This window comes from Mesoplodon densirostris, chromosome 19 (assembly GCF_025265405.1).
Source record: "Mesoplodon densirostris isolate mMesDen1 chromosome 19, mMesDen1 primary haplotype, whole genome shotgun sequence".
NCBI classification, from domain to species: Eukaryota; Metazoa; Chordata; class Mammalia; order Artiodactyla; family Ziphiidae; genus Mesoplodon; species Mesoplodon densirostris.
The window spans coordinates 62886929-62901813 of NC_082679.1; the positions used below are offsets into that span (position 1 = coordinate 62886929).

General features: G+C 48.7%; 2 protein-coding genes across 11 annotated transcripts in view; one reads left to right on the forward strand and one right to left on the reverse strand.

Moving 5' to 3' along the window:
* Positions 1 to 7046, forward strand: part of GSE1 (Gse1 coiled-coil protein) — a 426332-nt gene extending 419286 nt beyond the window's left edge. For all 10 annotated transcript variants that reach the window (XM_060085176.1, XM_060085177.1, XM_060085178.1 and 7 more), the window contains 2 exons: positions 2371 to 2474; positions 3134 to 7046. In XM_060085176.1, the coding sequence (XP_059941159.1) occupies positions 2371 to 2474; positions 3134 to 3268 (239 nt within the window). In that variant the 3' untranslated portion in view covers positions 3269 to 7046. The remainder of the gene's footprint in view (positions 1 to 2370; positions 2475 to 3133) is intronic.
* GINS2 (GINS complex subunit 2) overlaps positions 5791 to 14885 on the reverse strand; it is a 34963-nt gene continuing 25868 nt past the window's right edge. The window contains exons 3-5 of the mRNA XM_060085187.1: positions 12126 to 12225; positions 8964 to 9090; positions 5791 to 8750 (exon numbers count right to left, since the gene is read on the reverse strand). Coding sequence (XP_059941170.1) covers positions 8625 to 8750; positions 8964 to 9090; positions 12126 to 12225 — 353 coding nt within the window. The 3' untranslated portion in view covers positions 5791 to 8624. The remainder of the gene's footprint in view (positions 8751 to 8963; positions 9091 to 12125; positions 12226 to 14885) is intronic.

Consider the following 14885-nt stretch of genomic DNA (forward strand, 5'->3'; position numbering starts at 1 on the left):
AGGACATGATAACAAATGCATTTCCTTCTAAGTCTTCAAGTTCTGCTTTTCTTAGGCGTAGAATTCATTTCTGTGGATGGAGTAAGGTAGCAGTGTAACTCCTTCTTTCCCACCCAAACAACCAATTATCCAGGTTTACGGGGTACCCTCTTCCCCATGGGGTGTGCCCCTGGCAGGCAGTGTACTCCCCACGTGCCCAAGCCTGTCTCCGGGTGCTCTCTTGGCCTGTCCCTGTGTCACTGCCGTAGCTTTGCAGCTCCCTGTTGTCTGGAGTAACTCACCCGGACTTTTCTGACAGCTCAGCTGTTCTTGGCCCTTGGCTTTCCCTGGTGAATTTTAGGATCACCTTTTTTGTTCCACCCAAAAAACTGTTAGATTTTCAGGTACACTGATTTTATAGATTTGGGGAAAATGGACATCTTTGATGGTGATGTTATTCCACCTATGAATACGGCGTTAAATCATTTTTGCTCCGTGAGCGGTTGACTTTCCTTTTATCCGATCTAGCTTTAGGTCTCACCTAGTTGTTGTTACTGGGGATATTTTAGTTTTTGTCCCTTTTTCCTTAGATGATCACAGATGATCAGGCCTGCCAACAAAAAGTTTCATTCTTTCCTTTTGAATTTGTATACATTTCCTTTTTTTTTGTCACGCTGCATCGCCTAGGCCATTTGTAGGCTGTTGAACAGGGACACCTATGGGGGCTCTTTTCTGTGAAACTTTACAAGCGCTCCAGTAAGTTGCTGCTGAGTTTTCTGGTGTGCGGTTGTTGAAAGTCAACTAATGTATTTTCTAGATTTACTGAGATGACAACCTTGTTTTTCACCTATTGATGTTTTCTGATGTTGCTTACTCCTTGCTGAATTTGATTTGTTAGTACTTCTAAGATTTTTAATTTATATTCTTAAGTGGTATTAGATTGATTTTATTGTACTTTATCGTGATTGTTCTAGCTTCTATAAAATCAGTCAGGTAGCCTTCCCTGGCTTCCACTCTCTGAAACACTTCATATAAAGGAGGCATTTATTCTTTTTTTTCTTGGAGTAGAGTTGATTTACACTGTGTTAGTTCACATGTACAGCACAGTGATTCACTTATGTATATATATACATGTAGCCACTCTTTTTTAGATTCTTTTCTCATATAGGCCATTAGAGTACTGAGTTCCCTGTGCTATACAGTAGGTCCTTATTAGTTACATATTTTACATATAGTAGTGTGCACATGTCAATCCCAGTCTCCCCAATTTATCCCTCCCCCCACTTTCCCCCCTGGTAGCCATAAGTTTGTTTTCTACATCTGTGACTTTATTTCTGTATTGTAAATAAGTTCATTTGTACCATTTCTTTAGATTCCACATACAGGTGATATCATATGATGTTTGTCTTTTTCTGACTTTACTCAGTATGACCATCTCCAGGTCTATCCATGTTGCTACAAATGGTATTATTTTGTTCTTTATGGCTGAGTAATATTCCATTGTATATTATGTACACATCTTTATCCATTCCTCTGTCGATGGATGTTTGGGTTGCTTCCATGTCCTGGCTATTGTAAGCAGTGCTACAATGAACATTGGGGTGCACGTATCCTTTCGAATCATGGTTTTTTCCAGATACATGCCCATGAGTGGGATTGCTGGATGTTATGGTAATTCTTTTTTTAATTTTCTGAGGAACCTCCGTACTCCTGTCCATCGTGGCTGCACCAGCTTATACAGGAGCGTTCCCTTTTCTCCACACCCTCTCCAGCATTTATTGTTTGTAGATTTCTTGATGATGGTCATTTTGACCAGTGTGAGGTGGTACCTTGTTGTAGTTTTGATTTGCATTTCTCTAATAATTAGTGATGTTGAGCATCTTCTCATGTGCTTTTTAGCCATCTCTATGTCTTCTCTGGAGAAATGTCTGTTTAGATCTTCTGCCCTTTTTTTTTTGATTGGGTCGTTTTTTTTGATACTGAGCTGCAGGAGCTGTTTGTATATTTTGGAGACTAATCCCTCGTGGGCCTCATTATTGCAAATATATTCTTAAAACTATAAATTTTTAACAGCTCAAAAGTTTTCATACCTAACCCTTATCTTTTTATCTTTTTGAAAAATGCATTTTAAGGCTATACATTTACCCTTAATTACTTGTTAACCTGGATCCCTTAAAATTGCCTTTTGATGCTGGATCCTTCGTCCTCATTCCACTGGGTTGGATTTACTTTAGTGATACTTAACGTACTTACCAGCATGATGGAGAGGGCTGGGAGCCGTGTGGTCCAAAGGAGAGGGCTTTTTGCCGGCTGCTCTAGAGAGAGGGGAACACTCGCCAGGCCTGTGGCCCCTGCATACAGGAAATGTGTCAACATCGCTTGTCTTTTCAGAGCAAAATCTAGAGCGGCAGGTGTTACAGACGCAGTGCAGGCGGCTGGAGGCCCAGCACTACAGCCTCAGTCTCACGGCCGAGCAGCTCTCCCACAGCATGGCGGTGAGTCCCAGGGCTCCACACGCGGGGGAAGGGAATGAAAATCAGCTCCTGGGGGTTTTTCTTAAACACATAGTGCTTAGTTTTGTTCAGCCTTTCGAGTCTGGGTTCAAGAGCACCCATACAGACAAGTTTGGAAGGGAAGTTTTGCCCTTGAGAGATGAAAACAGTCTTAGCAGGGAATACCCAAGATTTGCCTAAGGAGGGAAGCGCCGTTCATTTGCAGACTGTTGATCCCGGAAGGGTGACGATGCTGTGTATATATGCCTTCAGAGGAATTACTTATTACCTGCGTCAGTCTCCCCCGCTCCTGTGATTTGCTCAGAGGGAGGAAAGCTCTTGAGGCGAGTCGGACTCCGCCCCCCCCCCCCCCCCCCCCGCTTGTCTCAGATCCGGTCTTACATCTTGGCCACTCCTGAAGCAGCCAAAGTTCTATAGCGGCAGGGCTCATTTTTCAAAGCTCAGGGTTGAAGCTGCGACAGCACCAGACACTGTTCCTGTGAGAGCGCGCAGGTACTGTAAGAATCCGAAACCTCGGGGACAGTGAGAACTGGTTCTAAGTGCTGAAGGTTGGCCTCCGGCGCATTCATGCGTTCCACACACACGTCTGCTTACCGCGTGACATGAGTGCTTCACGTGAATCTCTCTCTCTCTCTCTCCAGGAGTTGCGGAGCCAGAAACAGAAGATTGTTTCAGAAAGGGAGCGACTCCAGGCAGAACTGGATCACTTACGGAAGTGCCTTGCGTTGCCTGCGATGCATTGGCCTAGAGGTTACTTTAAGGGATATCCTAGGTGACGGTTTCCCTTGCACTAGGCCGAACCTATAGTATAGAAATATTATCTATTTTATTACCTTGAATATTTAATATTTTTCACTGGGAGGTTTGAAGCTTAAAAAAATGAGAATGTGCCATGCATGAAGCAGAGGATTCCGGGCTCCAGAAAAAAGGACGAACCTGCCTTGACTTCGATGCAGTTGAACCGCCTTTGTAATTCAGCGAGCAACCCCTGTAGGACACCCAGTTTTTTCTTTTTAAAGGCAGTTTTATTCTTTCCCCACATCATGATTTTTTAATCTGAAGATGAAAGGCTCCATTACCAACACTAAAATGCAATCATTTCTAGCCCCTGGGTGTGTAAGATTGGATCGGACCGTTGGTGTTCTGTCTTGTGTTGCCATGTTACTGGGCCTCGAGAACCCAGGTTGTTCTGGCTGCAGGGGGTGGTGGCCGGTCTCAGTCCTCCCCGGGACTGAGACCTACTTCAGTGGAAGGAAGGTGGGGTGCATTTTTAAGTAAAGGGCTTATTTCAGTTACTTTTTCTGCAAAAATTTCTTCAAAGCAACAGGTCCTAGGAGCACACAAAGCAACAGTGCTGAAGCCTTACCCAAAGGCTTTTCCCCAGAAAAGCTCTTACCTTACCTAAAGGTAAAAAGCGTATCAACAAACTGAAGGTACCTTTTTATTACTTCACGGGGGGAAATGTACAGAGCTCTATGTACACATTTATTCACACCCACCAGATTGTTACTGCGGTAGGGGTGTTTTCATACAAACGTAAATTTTTGAGAGGAAAGTCAAAGGTGCTTCAGCCTTGTACTGTGTATATATATTAAAAAAAAAGTTTTGTATGTTTTTATTACTTTAATTATTGTTATAAAAAAGCCTGCCATTTTTGATATGTGGTTTGGAGGGATTTTTGTTGTTTGTTTTCCTGTTTGGGGTTTTGTTTGTTTTCGTTTTGTTTTTCTGGGCAAAAAAAAAAACCCTTGCTTTTAGTGTTTGTACTGCTGCTGGTCAGGACATTAAGATATTGAAGTGTTTTTTAAAAAATTAAAGAAGAAGAAAAGTAAAAGAGCTTACCACTGGCGCCTATGCGATCCCTTCATTTTTGAGTTGCACCAGAACGATGATGTAGAAAGCCATGGTTCCGTCTTACCTCCTCCTGCGCCCGCCCCTGCTCCGGACAGCAGCCAGTTCACCACCGCCCATGCTGTGAAGCGAGGAGGGGCGGGCTCCAGTGGGAGCCGGGTGGACACGGTGTGTGCGCTTCGTTAAGAGCCTCTGAGGAAGGGAGCGGCTGCTGGGACAGGATGCTGAGGTGTCTTACAGCAGTCTGCGCAGGTGCAAAGTAGAAACTGTATAGGGTTTATTTATTTAGATGCAAAGCTTTGTACCAGCCTGAAAGTAGGGTGAACAGTGTCTGCGCAGGACTTCTCTTCTTGGACTGACTTACTGTGCCAACCACAGGAGCGGCTAGGAACGGGGATGATCATTTCAATGCGAGGCATGGGGGTAGCCCTCCCTTCTTTCCCCCGTTATTGCAGGTTCGGGCAGTGTGAAATCGAGATCAGGAAGGCATCTCTTGCCCAAATGGGCCTGAACCAGAGGCCAAAGCAGCCAGTGGTTGGTCTCTCTGGGGGAGGGGAGGGGACCCGAGCGTCACGCCCTGGGCCAGGGGAAGGGCTGGCTGACCTTCAGGAAGGCTACTCACTGTGATCAGTGGCCATGCCCTCGGCCCCAGACCTTAGCTGCGCGGAACAGCTTGCTGGCAGATGGCATTGTGTCACTTTATCTGTTCCCACACAGTTTGCTTTGTATGTCTGCCAAGAATCTTCCAGTTATTAGCAAACTCAGACAAAAAGTGCCGCCAGTATTATCAGCAGTCAGCAAGTGCTTTTCTCTCTACAGAAACGACTTGACGATAACTAAGGGCTCTCCTGGGGGCCTCCTCCCCTGCAAAGACACAGAGCGCCATGTGCCACAGGTGGCAACAGGTGTTTAGAGGGAGCGCCACTGCCAACGATCAGGGCAAAATGTCACTGAATTTCTCTACCTGAAATCTGCTTGCTGTCTCTGAAGGCCTAAGGGTTACATCTTAACGCTTCGCCCCAGTCCTCCTCCCTCCGTAGTAGAAAATGTCTGGATGCCTTTGCTCCTCGGCTCTGGTAGGGGTCCTGGCCAAAAAGCAAAGGGATAAGTAGATCTGATAACTTGCACAGCCCCATCCTGTTACCACCTGAGGGGAGTGCCTGTGTCTGCTGGTGTTTTGCTTTTGGGGAGGAGGACGCAGCATGCAGGTTATAAAGGGATGCCTGCCCAGGGGTGAGGCTGTGTCACTGAGCTAGAACTAACTGCCTTCCCCCTGCCCCGCCTCTGAGCTGCTCCATCACTCTGCTTCCCCATACTCCCACCTACCTGTGAGGGTCTCTGAATATTCTAAGGCTCAAGAAGTAATAGGACAATCAGAATATAAATACAAACCTATAAGGTGACATGAATAAACTAAGAAAAAGGTAACAAAGTGTCTTTTGAAAACAAAAGTGCACCACTGAGACATAGTACCCAATCTTGGGGGTTTTTGGGTTCCATTTAATAATTAGTTTTATAATCTGAAAACAAGAGCATGGTAGAGTCAGAGCCTCTTTTCAGTTTGGGCTTAAAAACTGACAGAGAAATATGGAATCCCTGAAGCTTTTTGTTCAGCTGTTTCACATTGAGTTTGAAAGACAAAGTTCCTAAGTGCACCACATTTGCTCTAGAACTGACCATGGAACTTCTGTGTCAGTATTTTTGTGAACAGTCCTTCACGACCTGTGTCTTCCCACGGCACCTGGGAGAGACGGCTGCTGTCTGCCCTCTGAAGGGGGTTTCGCTAAACCTGTGCGGGATCCCTTCCAAAAGCGAGTCGTGTGGTTCTGCATTTAATCAGATCATCAGCAACAACCCAGAGCTTTCCCCCAAACTTGGCGCCACACGTAGAAACAAGCCAAACTGACATGAAACGCCATAATCTTAATCCATTATCTCAGATAAGTGACCAAGAGAGGCTCTTCGACAGTGTAGTCTATATTCTAAAGGGATCAAAACACTTAATTGGCGTTAACATGCTCATAGATTATACACCCTCAGGGAAACTCAAAGAATATTAAAAGGAGCCCACACCTTCAGCAAAGTAGCGAAGCATTACAGTATCCTAACAGGAAGTCTTACGTTTGTACGTGGGATGGTGTTTCGTCAAGCAGCTCACAGTGCTGCCACATCTCCAAAATCAGATTGCATACCCCCCTCTCCCTCTGGGCCACGGCTTAAAGTGTAGCCAGTTCCAGGGACCTGCCACCAGATGGAGATGGTCAGCACCGCGATGCTGTTCATCGCACAGCGTGGATTAGCCACTTCGCAGCAGCCCTGTCCTCTTCCAAGTAACCACACTATCAACTTTACTACTTGCAGTAGCCTGTCCCCAACTTTCCGATCCAGCGCTTAACCTTAACTCCTTAACTCTACCTTGACCCGAGGAAGACCACGCTAATCCATCAGTTGTGTTACTCTGTATGTACCTACGCTACAACAGTTAACTGCTAGAACAGTCAGCCAGTACATGGAAGGAGGAGGAACGGTGCCTCGGTCACTCTGGGGGGCAGTTTAGATGCTGTGAAATTAAACCTGTTCTAAGTGTACTTGTTTGAATTAACTGTATTGTAATATTATTTGTTGAATGTAGTAATTAGGTATTTATGAATATATTGCTGTAATTTCTGACAACATCCAAAAAAATAAAATCTTCCTAAATCATCTTAAGAGAAAAATCTTTTCTATGTTATAATAAGGCCAAAAAATACCTGTAAAGCTGTGTAATTGTTGAGCTCTTATTTTTAAAGTGTGAAGACAGATTCGACTGTGCCTCAGCCAGGTTTTAAGAGAAGGGGACTCGGGGTGAGATCTGAGATACACAGGACTCCTAAACCGCCACACTAACATGTGGTTTCATTCTAGAAGATCCCCCAGACTAAACCTGAAGGATTCTGCATAAGAGAGAGAGGAAGAGACAAGTCCTGTCATCTCTTAAGTGATGAGACCAGGTCTTCTGGGTCCTCATCCCTCCATGTGCGGCCCTTTGGTGCTTAAACAATACATGCTTGTGAGAGGGACATCTGGGTACCCATCTGGGATGGAGGAATAGTGCTTGAGCAACTTGAAGTAAGTTTGTATTTTAAACACTGAAGGGTAAAAACACCAGCAGATATTCTTTAGGCCCCGCTGATCACGCACATACACCCTTCATAACCCTCGAGATGGCATGTGACTGCTTTTGACTGACAGCGCTGCCCTTGGAAGCCAGCTGGTTACCGAACCTGCTCATTACAGGACTTGACGATCATCCCCCCCTACCTCGCCCCAGGTAACATACTTTTCTGTAAGGGACTGAGCAATGCTAGCGCTTAAACTTTTCCTCGTAGGGAAAAAAACCCAATACTGTTACCTGAGCCACTGCTTCCTAGAACCGCTTCCTAGAACCGTCTTCCCCTCAGTCCATCAAGAACCACGTAATAGGCTCCACTTTTCCCCCTGCCATCGTGTCTTCAGCTTCACTCACACACTAGATAACACGGAATTGATTTTCCCCTGACATTCCTCTTGCTGATAAGCAACGCCTTAGGGCCTTACCCAAAAGCAGCCGAGAGAACAAGAGATACCCGGAGTGTCCCAGAGTGTCGGTCGGAAGTTCACAGCTGCCTGCTAAACCTCTCCAGTTTGGTCCATCAGATCATTCTAGCCACTTGGCCTGCTCCTTTGCGTGGCAGTTATGCAGGAAAAAAACCCAACAGAGACGTGGGTTGATTCCATCTTTATTGTGTATCAGGGCATATGGGTTGCTGTCACTCGCCACTCATCTGCTGTCCTCCTCTGTGAATAGCCTCTGTAGCAGACTAAATTTAGCCCAAGAGATCAGGGTCAAGAAGGGAGAAAAATGGCCACGGCCACGTTACCATCCTGCTATATCTCCATCTTAAAAGCAACACCGACGTCACCAAACACTCACCTGCACACGACAGTCCCGTGCAGGAGACCCAGAGCTCTGCTAGGGAAATCATTCGTTCTGCCAATGCTTTTTCTCATCTCCCCATGAAAGGACAGCTGGCTCCCAGATACAGACGTGGAATTACAGAATGTCTCGAGGACTAAGCACAAGCCTGTTGGTTTCCAACAAGGTTATAAACCCATCCCTTGCCTCACTGCACTTTTTTTGCATACATTCAGAAGTGGTTCTAGAACTCTGGAAATGTGAGTACCTCTGTCACGTCCCGAGCACTCAGGCCACCCGGTGAGCCTCCTGCCGGCAGACACGGGCCTCTACAAACCAGTCTCTGCCTACAAGTCCTGAGACTGGGCGCTGTCAGAAGGTTGCAGGTTCGTGCGGAGTTTGTACATGTGATTGAGCGCTTGTGTGAGGAAAGCCCCACTGGTGTTGATCTCCATCAAGGTCAAGTTATCCAGCTAAAACACAAGGGCAAACAGACCGGGTTGGTTGAGTCTTGGATTTCACGAAAGGTTACATCTACTGGATAAAAATAAGGCACCAACGAGTAATAATTTTCTGAAAGCCCCGCATGGCTCGTTATCCCTTCCCGCGATGCCCGGAGCAGACGAGATGCCGCGGGCTGTCCCACAGAGCACCCGGCCCCCGCGGGTGGCCCACCGCGTGCCCACCTTGGCGTGTGCCTCCTGCTGTCTCACGAAGCTGTCAGCAGACACCCGGAGCTTGGCTGTGCGTGTGTCCCACACGTCCTTGATCAGGGTCCGGATCTCGTCTGCTTTCGGGATGTTGTCTGAAGCACTAAAGGAAGCAAAAGGTGAAATACCTCGCATAAGGAAGCACTCAGTAAACTAAGGCAACTTCCAGGTCGAAGTGGCTTCTGTGTAAACGCTGCTTGGATTTAGGCAAAAATGCACAAGCTGTTCTAGACTCAAAATTTGTTTCGCTTTTTCATTTTTTTAAAATGTAAGGATTTCTAGCAGTTAAGCTTGGCACCAAGAAAATTCAGCCGTGATCCTCACCGAGTTATCTGTGCTCATGTTAGTTGTCCCTGGGCAAGCTGTGGTACAAGGACTTCTGTTATTCACCAAAAAAAATTAGATCTTGGAGAAGAAGCTCTGAGTCGGTCCTCCTCTGACTCAGGATAACTGAGTGTTCTATGCTATAGAATTTCCATCGAGAATGAATTTCTTTCAAAGGCTGGCTCAGCGGTCATGACCTCTAATGCTAATACCCCATCTGTTATCCAAGGGCTACAACCCACTAGGGAAAGAAGACGAAGGCTCTGTGCCAGGCATTTCTATCCTCACAAAATCCCTGAAGGATAGGGACTGTCCCACTCTACAGAGAAAACAAAGATACATTTGCAAAAGTCACAGAACAAATCGCAAATGAGCATAAACAGCACACCTATACACAGCGAATTCTGGGTAAAAGTTTGACTGGAGTCAGCGGGGCCGCACTAAGAGCCTTCCTGCGTGACACATTTTTAAACAACTAACCTTTGAAGGAAGAGACAAACTAGAAGACAAAAGCAAAAGCCAACACCGTTCATCACCAGGCATCCTAGGATACGCTGGCAAGGCTCTCTCCACAGGCTAGAATTAGCTCAAGATGAGTAGATGGAGAATCAGTAGTATACAGTTGATACAGTAGATTTTACTTAAGACCCAAACATTTGGATCTTACGCTCTGAACAGCAGGTTAAAGAACAAAGGACCCCAGCTCCTCGTGACCTGCACTGCAGAACCGAGGTCCCGTCACTGAATGGATGGCTCTAAGGAATTACGAAACAAGGGTTTCGATAGGAACTGCGTACGTAACGCACTGAACTTCAAACACTGAGGGTGAACAGGCCTCCCCTCTGCCCCCAGATCCTCCCTTCTGAAGCCACACTCCCCTACAACAGCAGCCGTGTCGTATCCTCCGGATGACGCCCGCCTGCCCGAACACCCTCCTGGGGACGCCGCGGCCACCGCCCTGCCCTCGCTCAGTCCGTGCAGGTCCCGACAGCCCTGCTCCACAAATCCAGGCCCTTCCACCTTCTGTCCTCCGACCTACACTGCCCTCTCCTCCAGTAAACTTCCCCTCAGCCTCCAAGCCAGGGATCCCTTCTCTGGCAGCACCAGGCATGAGGGTGGCACCCCGACACACTCTGAACAGCATGAGCACACACTGCGGGGTTATACCACATCTGCCAACAGGGTCGCACCTCTTCCCCACAAAACTGGAACTCAAGCCTACATGACCGTCTCCACTACCTGGTGGGACGCTTAGCATGTTGAATGCTGAGAATGTTGTGAACTACACAACTGCAGCCACGTGTCAACTCAAGGACAAGTCCACGTTATGCAGATTTTCACTTGAATTCCACAGTGCCACAAGGTGGGCCCCCCGCCCCTGCTGCTCTTCGGTAGGCAGTAGGGAGCTTCCAACTTTTGTTCTGGTTCTGCTCTGGACTCCATCAATGAAAAGGTGCTCAGGGCTTCAAAAGCTTGACCTTGTGCAAATTACATTCTAAGCAGCCACACTTGCCTGCCCCGTGCACTGATGCATTCATTGATTCCACAGACATGTGAGTAGCAGACACTGTGCGGGGGCACGCAAGACGGTCCCTGCCCGTGAGACCCGGGGGCGGGGGTGGGAACAGCACAGGCAGACAGCAGTTAGAGAGTTACACCTGACAAGTGCTATAGAGGGCTTCAGAGCTGCCACGAGGACAGGTACACGTAACCTGGGAGGGAGGACCTGCCATGCTAAACCCGAGGAGGGAGCGGGGAATAGGTGGACTCACTGGGCAGAAGGACGGTATGTACACACATACACATACACACACACACGTGTGTGCCTGTGCACTCTGAGGACCTGGGCACGTGTGAAGAAGGGAAGGAGGCCAACGTGAGCCTGGACCCTAGAGCATCGGAGGGAAGGACTGCAGAGAGTGGTGAGAGACGGGAGAAGGGAACCAGGCTATGCGGTGCTTCGAATACCATGCTCAGGACTTCAGACCCTAGAGAGGCTCCGAGGAGCAAGGGACTGACGTGGCAGCTGTAGCTCTGAAAGGCCACTCCGGCTGCAAGGCGGAGAATGAATTAGAAGCCCATGGGGAGCCTGAACTGGATGAGGGAAAACAGTTTTGCCCCAGTGGACCTGCCTTCTAGCCCAGGGTCGAAGGAAAATGCGACCCCTGGCCCCTTCCTGTGCAAGAGATACAAGAACGCAGATGCACAGGCCCAAAGGAGAAAAGGGGTGCAGCTCGACTAATAAAACATTTGCAGTTAAGAAAAAGGCTACTGGGCTTCCCTGGTGGCGCAGTGGTTGAGAGTCCGCCTGTTGATGCAGGGGACACGCGTTCAAGCCCCGGTCTGGGAAGATCCCACATGCCACGGAGCGGCTGGGCCCGTGAGCCATGGACGCTGAGCCTGCGCGTCCGGAGCCTGTGCTCCACAATGGGAGAAGCCACAACAGTGAAAGACCTGCGTACCGCAAAAAAAAAAAAAAAAAAAAAAAAGAAAAAAAAAAAGAAAAAGGCTACTGCTAGAGATGATGGGCTGTTACTGGAGTCCAATATCAAGTGACGGGTAGGACGCAGAATGGAAAGAACCACGGGATTCACCAGGAGAGGGAAGGGTGGAGAAAGGGAAAAAAGAGAAACAGGGAGAGACAGAGCCCGCCAGTGTGTGCGCGCCCACCACCGACTCCCAGACCACTGCCTGGGGACCTGGGGGCCAGAGCTACCGCTTCCCTCGGCCATGAGCGTGGAGCACGAAAGGAGGTGGGCTGGGAACTGGGGGTTCCGTCGTGCATGTGGGTTCAAAGAAGTGAGAGGTACTTACTGATTTAACAGGAGTTTGGTGAGCTCCATGTAGTAAAGGCTGGGCATAGGGGTAAAAGTTTCTTCCTTTCGTTCATGATCCCGAATCTTCTCCAACTTTTCTGAAATTCAGAAGTGTGTACATTTTACCATGACCATGAGCAAAATATAGTTTTAAAACCTTCCAAATTTACCAAGTACCTATATTACCTAGTCAATCAACTAAAAAATACATTTAAAGAACCCACTTTTTGAAATAACATATCACTAACTAGACATCACTGGGCTGATTTCCTCAAGCACTTCTCTTAGAGAAGGTGGTAGATTTGGGTTATTGTTATTGCTGGGCCTGCAGAATATATGACTGAAAACAACAGTATGTCAGAGTCTGAAGTCCTTTTCTTAGGTAAAGAGTGAAGTATTCTACCTTTGATGCAAGCAGTGATGACAGTAACCAGTGACTGGAGAAATTTACTTATTTATATTAAACCTTGTTCAGAAGACAGCAAGACAACTTACAACTAATCCAGGGTTGAAAGCCCCACATCTGGAATCAAACTGCTGAGTCCAATTCCATCCACAGGAACAACCTCCACACGCCTCACCCCCTCCCCTTCTGTCCTTCCTCCTGGCCTGAGAAAACCCGAGTCCTGAACCCGCCACTGCACGCTAGGGTGAAGGGACACGCAGACAGAACTCTGCAGTGGGGCCTCGTTTGAAATGACTGGCCACCCATCTCCAGGGGCCCTGCAATCCTCACACTCCCCGGCTCCAGCCGCCCTCTCACTTTCCACCCTGCCCGCCCTCTCCACGCTTTCTCCCCAGCGCCTCGCGGGGCTCTGCGCACTACCACCGCCGCATCCTCTAAGGGGCGCGCTGGCCCTCCCCTCACCCGCACAGGACACGCTTCGGCACCTGTCCTCACCCCTGAGTGACCCCCCGTGCCCTCGCTGTCGGAGCATTCCATCAAACTCGATGCAACGTCTTCCAGCTTAAAAAGAAAACCCTCCCCTGACACCAAATCCTCCTCCAGCTACCAGTTCATTTCTCATGCCCTTCACAACAAAACTTCAAGAATTCCCCAACATCGGCATTAACTGTTCGGGCGGGCGACTGTCCCACCCTCTGACACGGCTCACCGAGGCCACCACCTCTGCTCAGCCAAACCCAACGGCCACATCTCAGGCCTCGTCACGTCTGACAAGGGCCAGTCCTTGGGGTGTGTTTATCACTTGGCGTCTGGGATACCACTCTCACCAAGTTCTCCTCTCATCTCCCCGCCTCCTCCAGGCCTTCCTGACCTCGGCACACTGGAGCACAGAGCTCCTGCCCTCAGCCCTTCTCCACCGCCTATACCCGCATCCCACGTGTTCTCACCGCACTTCATTTAAACGCCACCTATGCTCTCAGGACGCCTTCCACACCTAGAATCCCAGCTCAGCCCCTCCCCTGACTTCCTGACTCAGATGCCCCACTGCCCACAATATTGCCACTTGGATGTCTAACAGGCACCTCCAGGGTCGCATGTTCAAACCCCCTCCCGGCTCCCACCCCAGCCCACACGGTCCCTGCGGTCCGCCCAGTCTCAGGAGACAGCAGCCCCGCCAGCGACCCTGGTGGGCACCCCCACCTCTTCCCTCTGATCCCACGGTCTGTCCTTCAGCAAATCCTGCCGATCCTTTCCTTCAAAATACGCCTAGATGCCAACCGCATCCGCCTGCTTCCAGCAACTCACTGGTCGAGCCACCCTGAGCTCCTGCCGGGCTAACCCCCCACCGCCCTCTCCCCACACTCATCTCCACAGCGCAGACTGAGTCTCTCTCTTTTCCACATCTAAGTCAGGGTATGAAACACCTCTGTTCACACCCTGCAACGAATCAAAAAGACCGACAACACCCAGTGACGGCCAGGAGCGGAACAACAGTAACTCATAAGTTTCCGCTGGGTTAGAGGAGGGGCTCGACCGCTCTGCAGGGCTCCCGGGCAGTTTCTCACAGAGTGAAGCACCGTCTGCCCTACGAGCTGGCAGTTCCACGACTCTAGGTATTTATTTACCCGAGAGAAATAAAAATACATATCCGCAAAAAGACTCAGACACGACTGCTCAAAGCAGCCTTCTTCACAGTAGCCTAAAATGGGAAGTGACCCAAATATCCACCAACAGAAGGATGGGGGATCCAGCTGTGGAATACTCACACAGCGAAGGAAACACTACTCAGCGATGAAAGAAAGACGTAAGGACACGTGCGACAACAGGGGCGAATCTCAACAACAGTATATGATGAATAAGAGAAGTCAGAGAAAAACTGACATGCCAGATGATTCCATTCATATGCCATCCAAGAACAGGTAGAACTAATTAATCTACAGCGGCAGAAGCAGCAGCTGGCTCCCGGGCAGGACCCACGGACTGACTAGTGATTTGCACTCCCTGTCACCGCAGGATTGCCCAGGCGTATGAGAAGCCTCAGGCAAACTGTCTCCGCACCTTCTCTCTGACCCTGGCCCTCCCACGACACAGGCTCTTGCCCTCTGTCACCTGGGTTAGAATAGGCCAAAACTGACAGAAAGGGATGCAGTGGCAACAGAACCAGGGCCTGGTGGGCGGGTGGGGAGGTCCCTGCTTAAAAAAAAGCTCTTCAGAGCAGAAGGGACTGGAGTTTCCTGTCATGTTTCAGGACCACCAGATTCACACACCCCTTTGGGACAGGAAGTAAAGACAAAATGCCCGAGCAATCTTTCTTAAACTGTATTTGAGTGCACCTGGCTCCAAGTGTCCTAG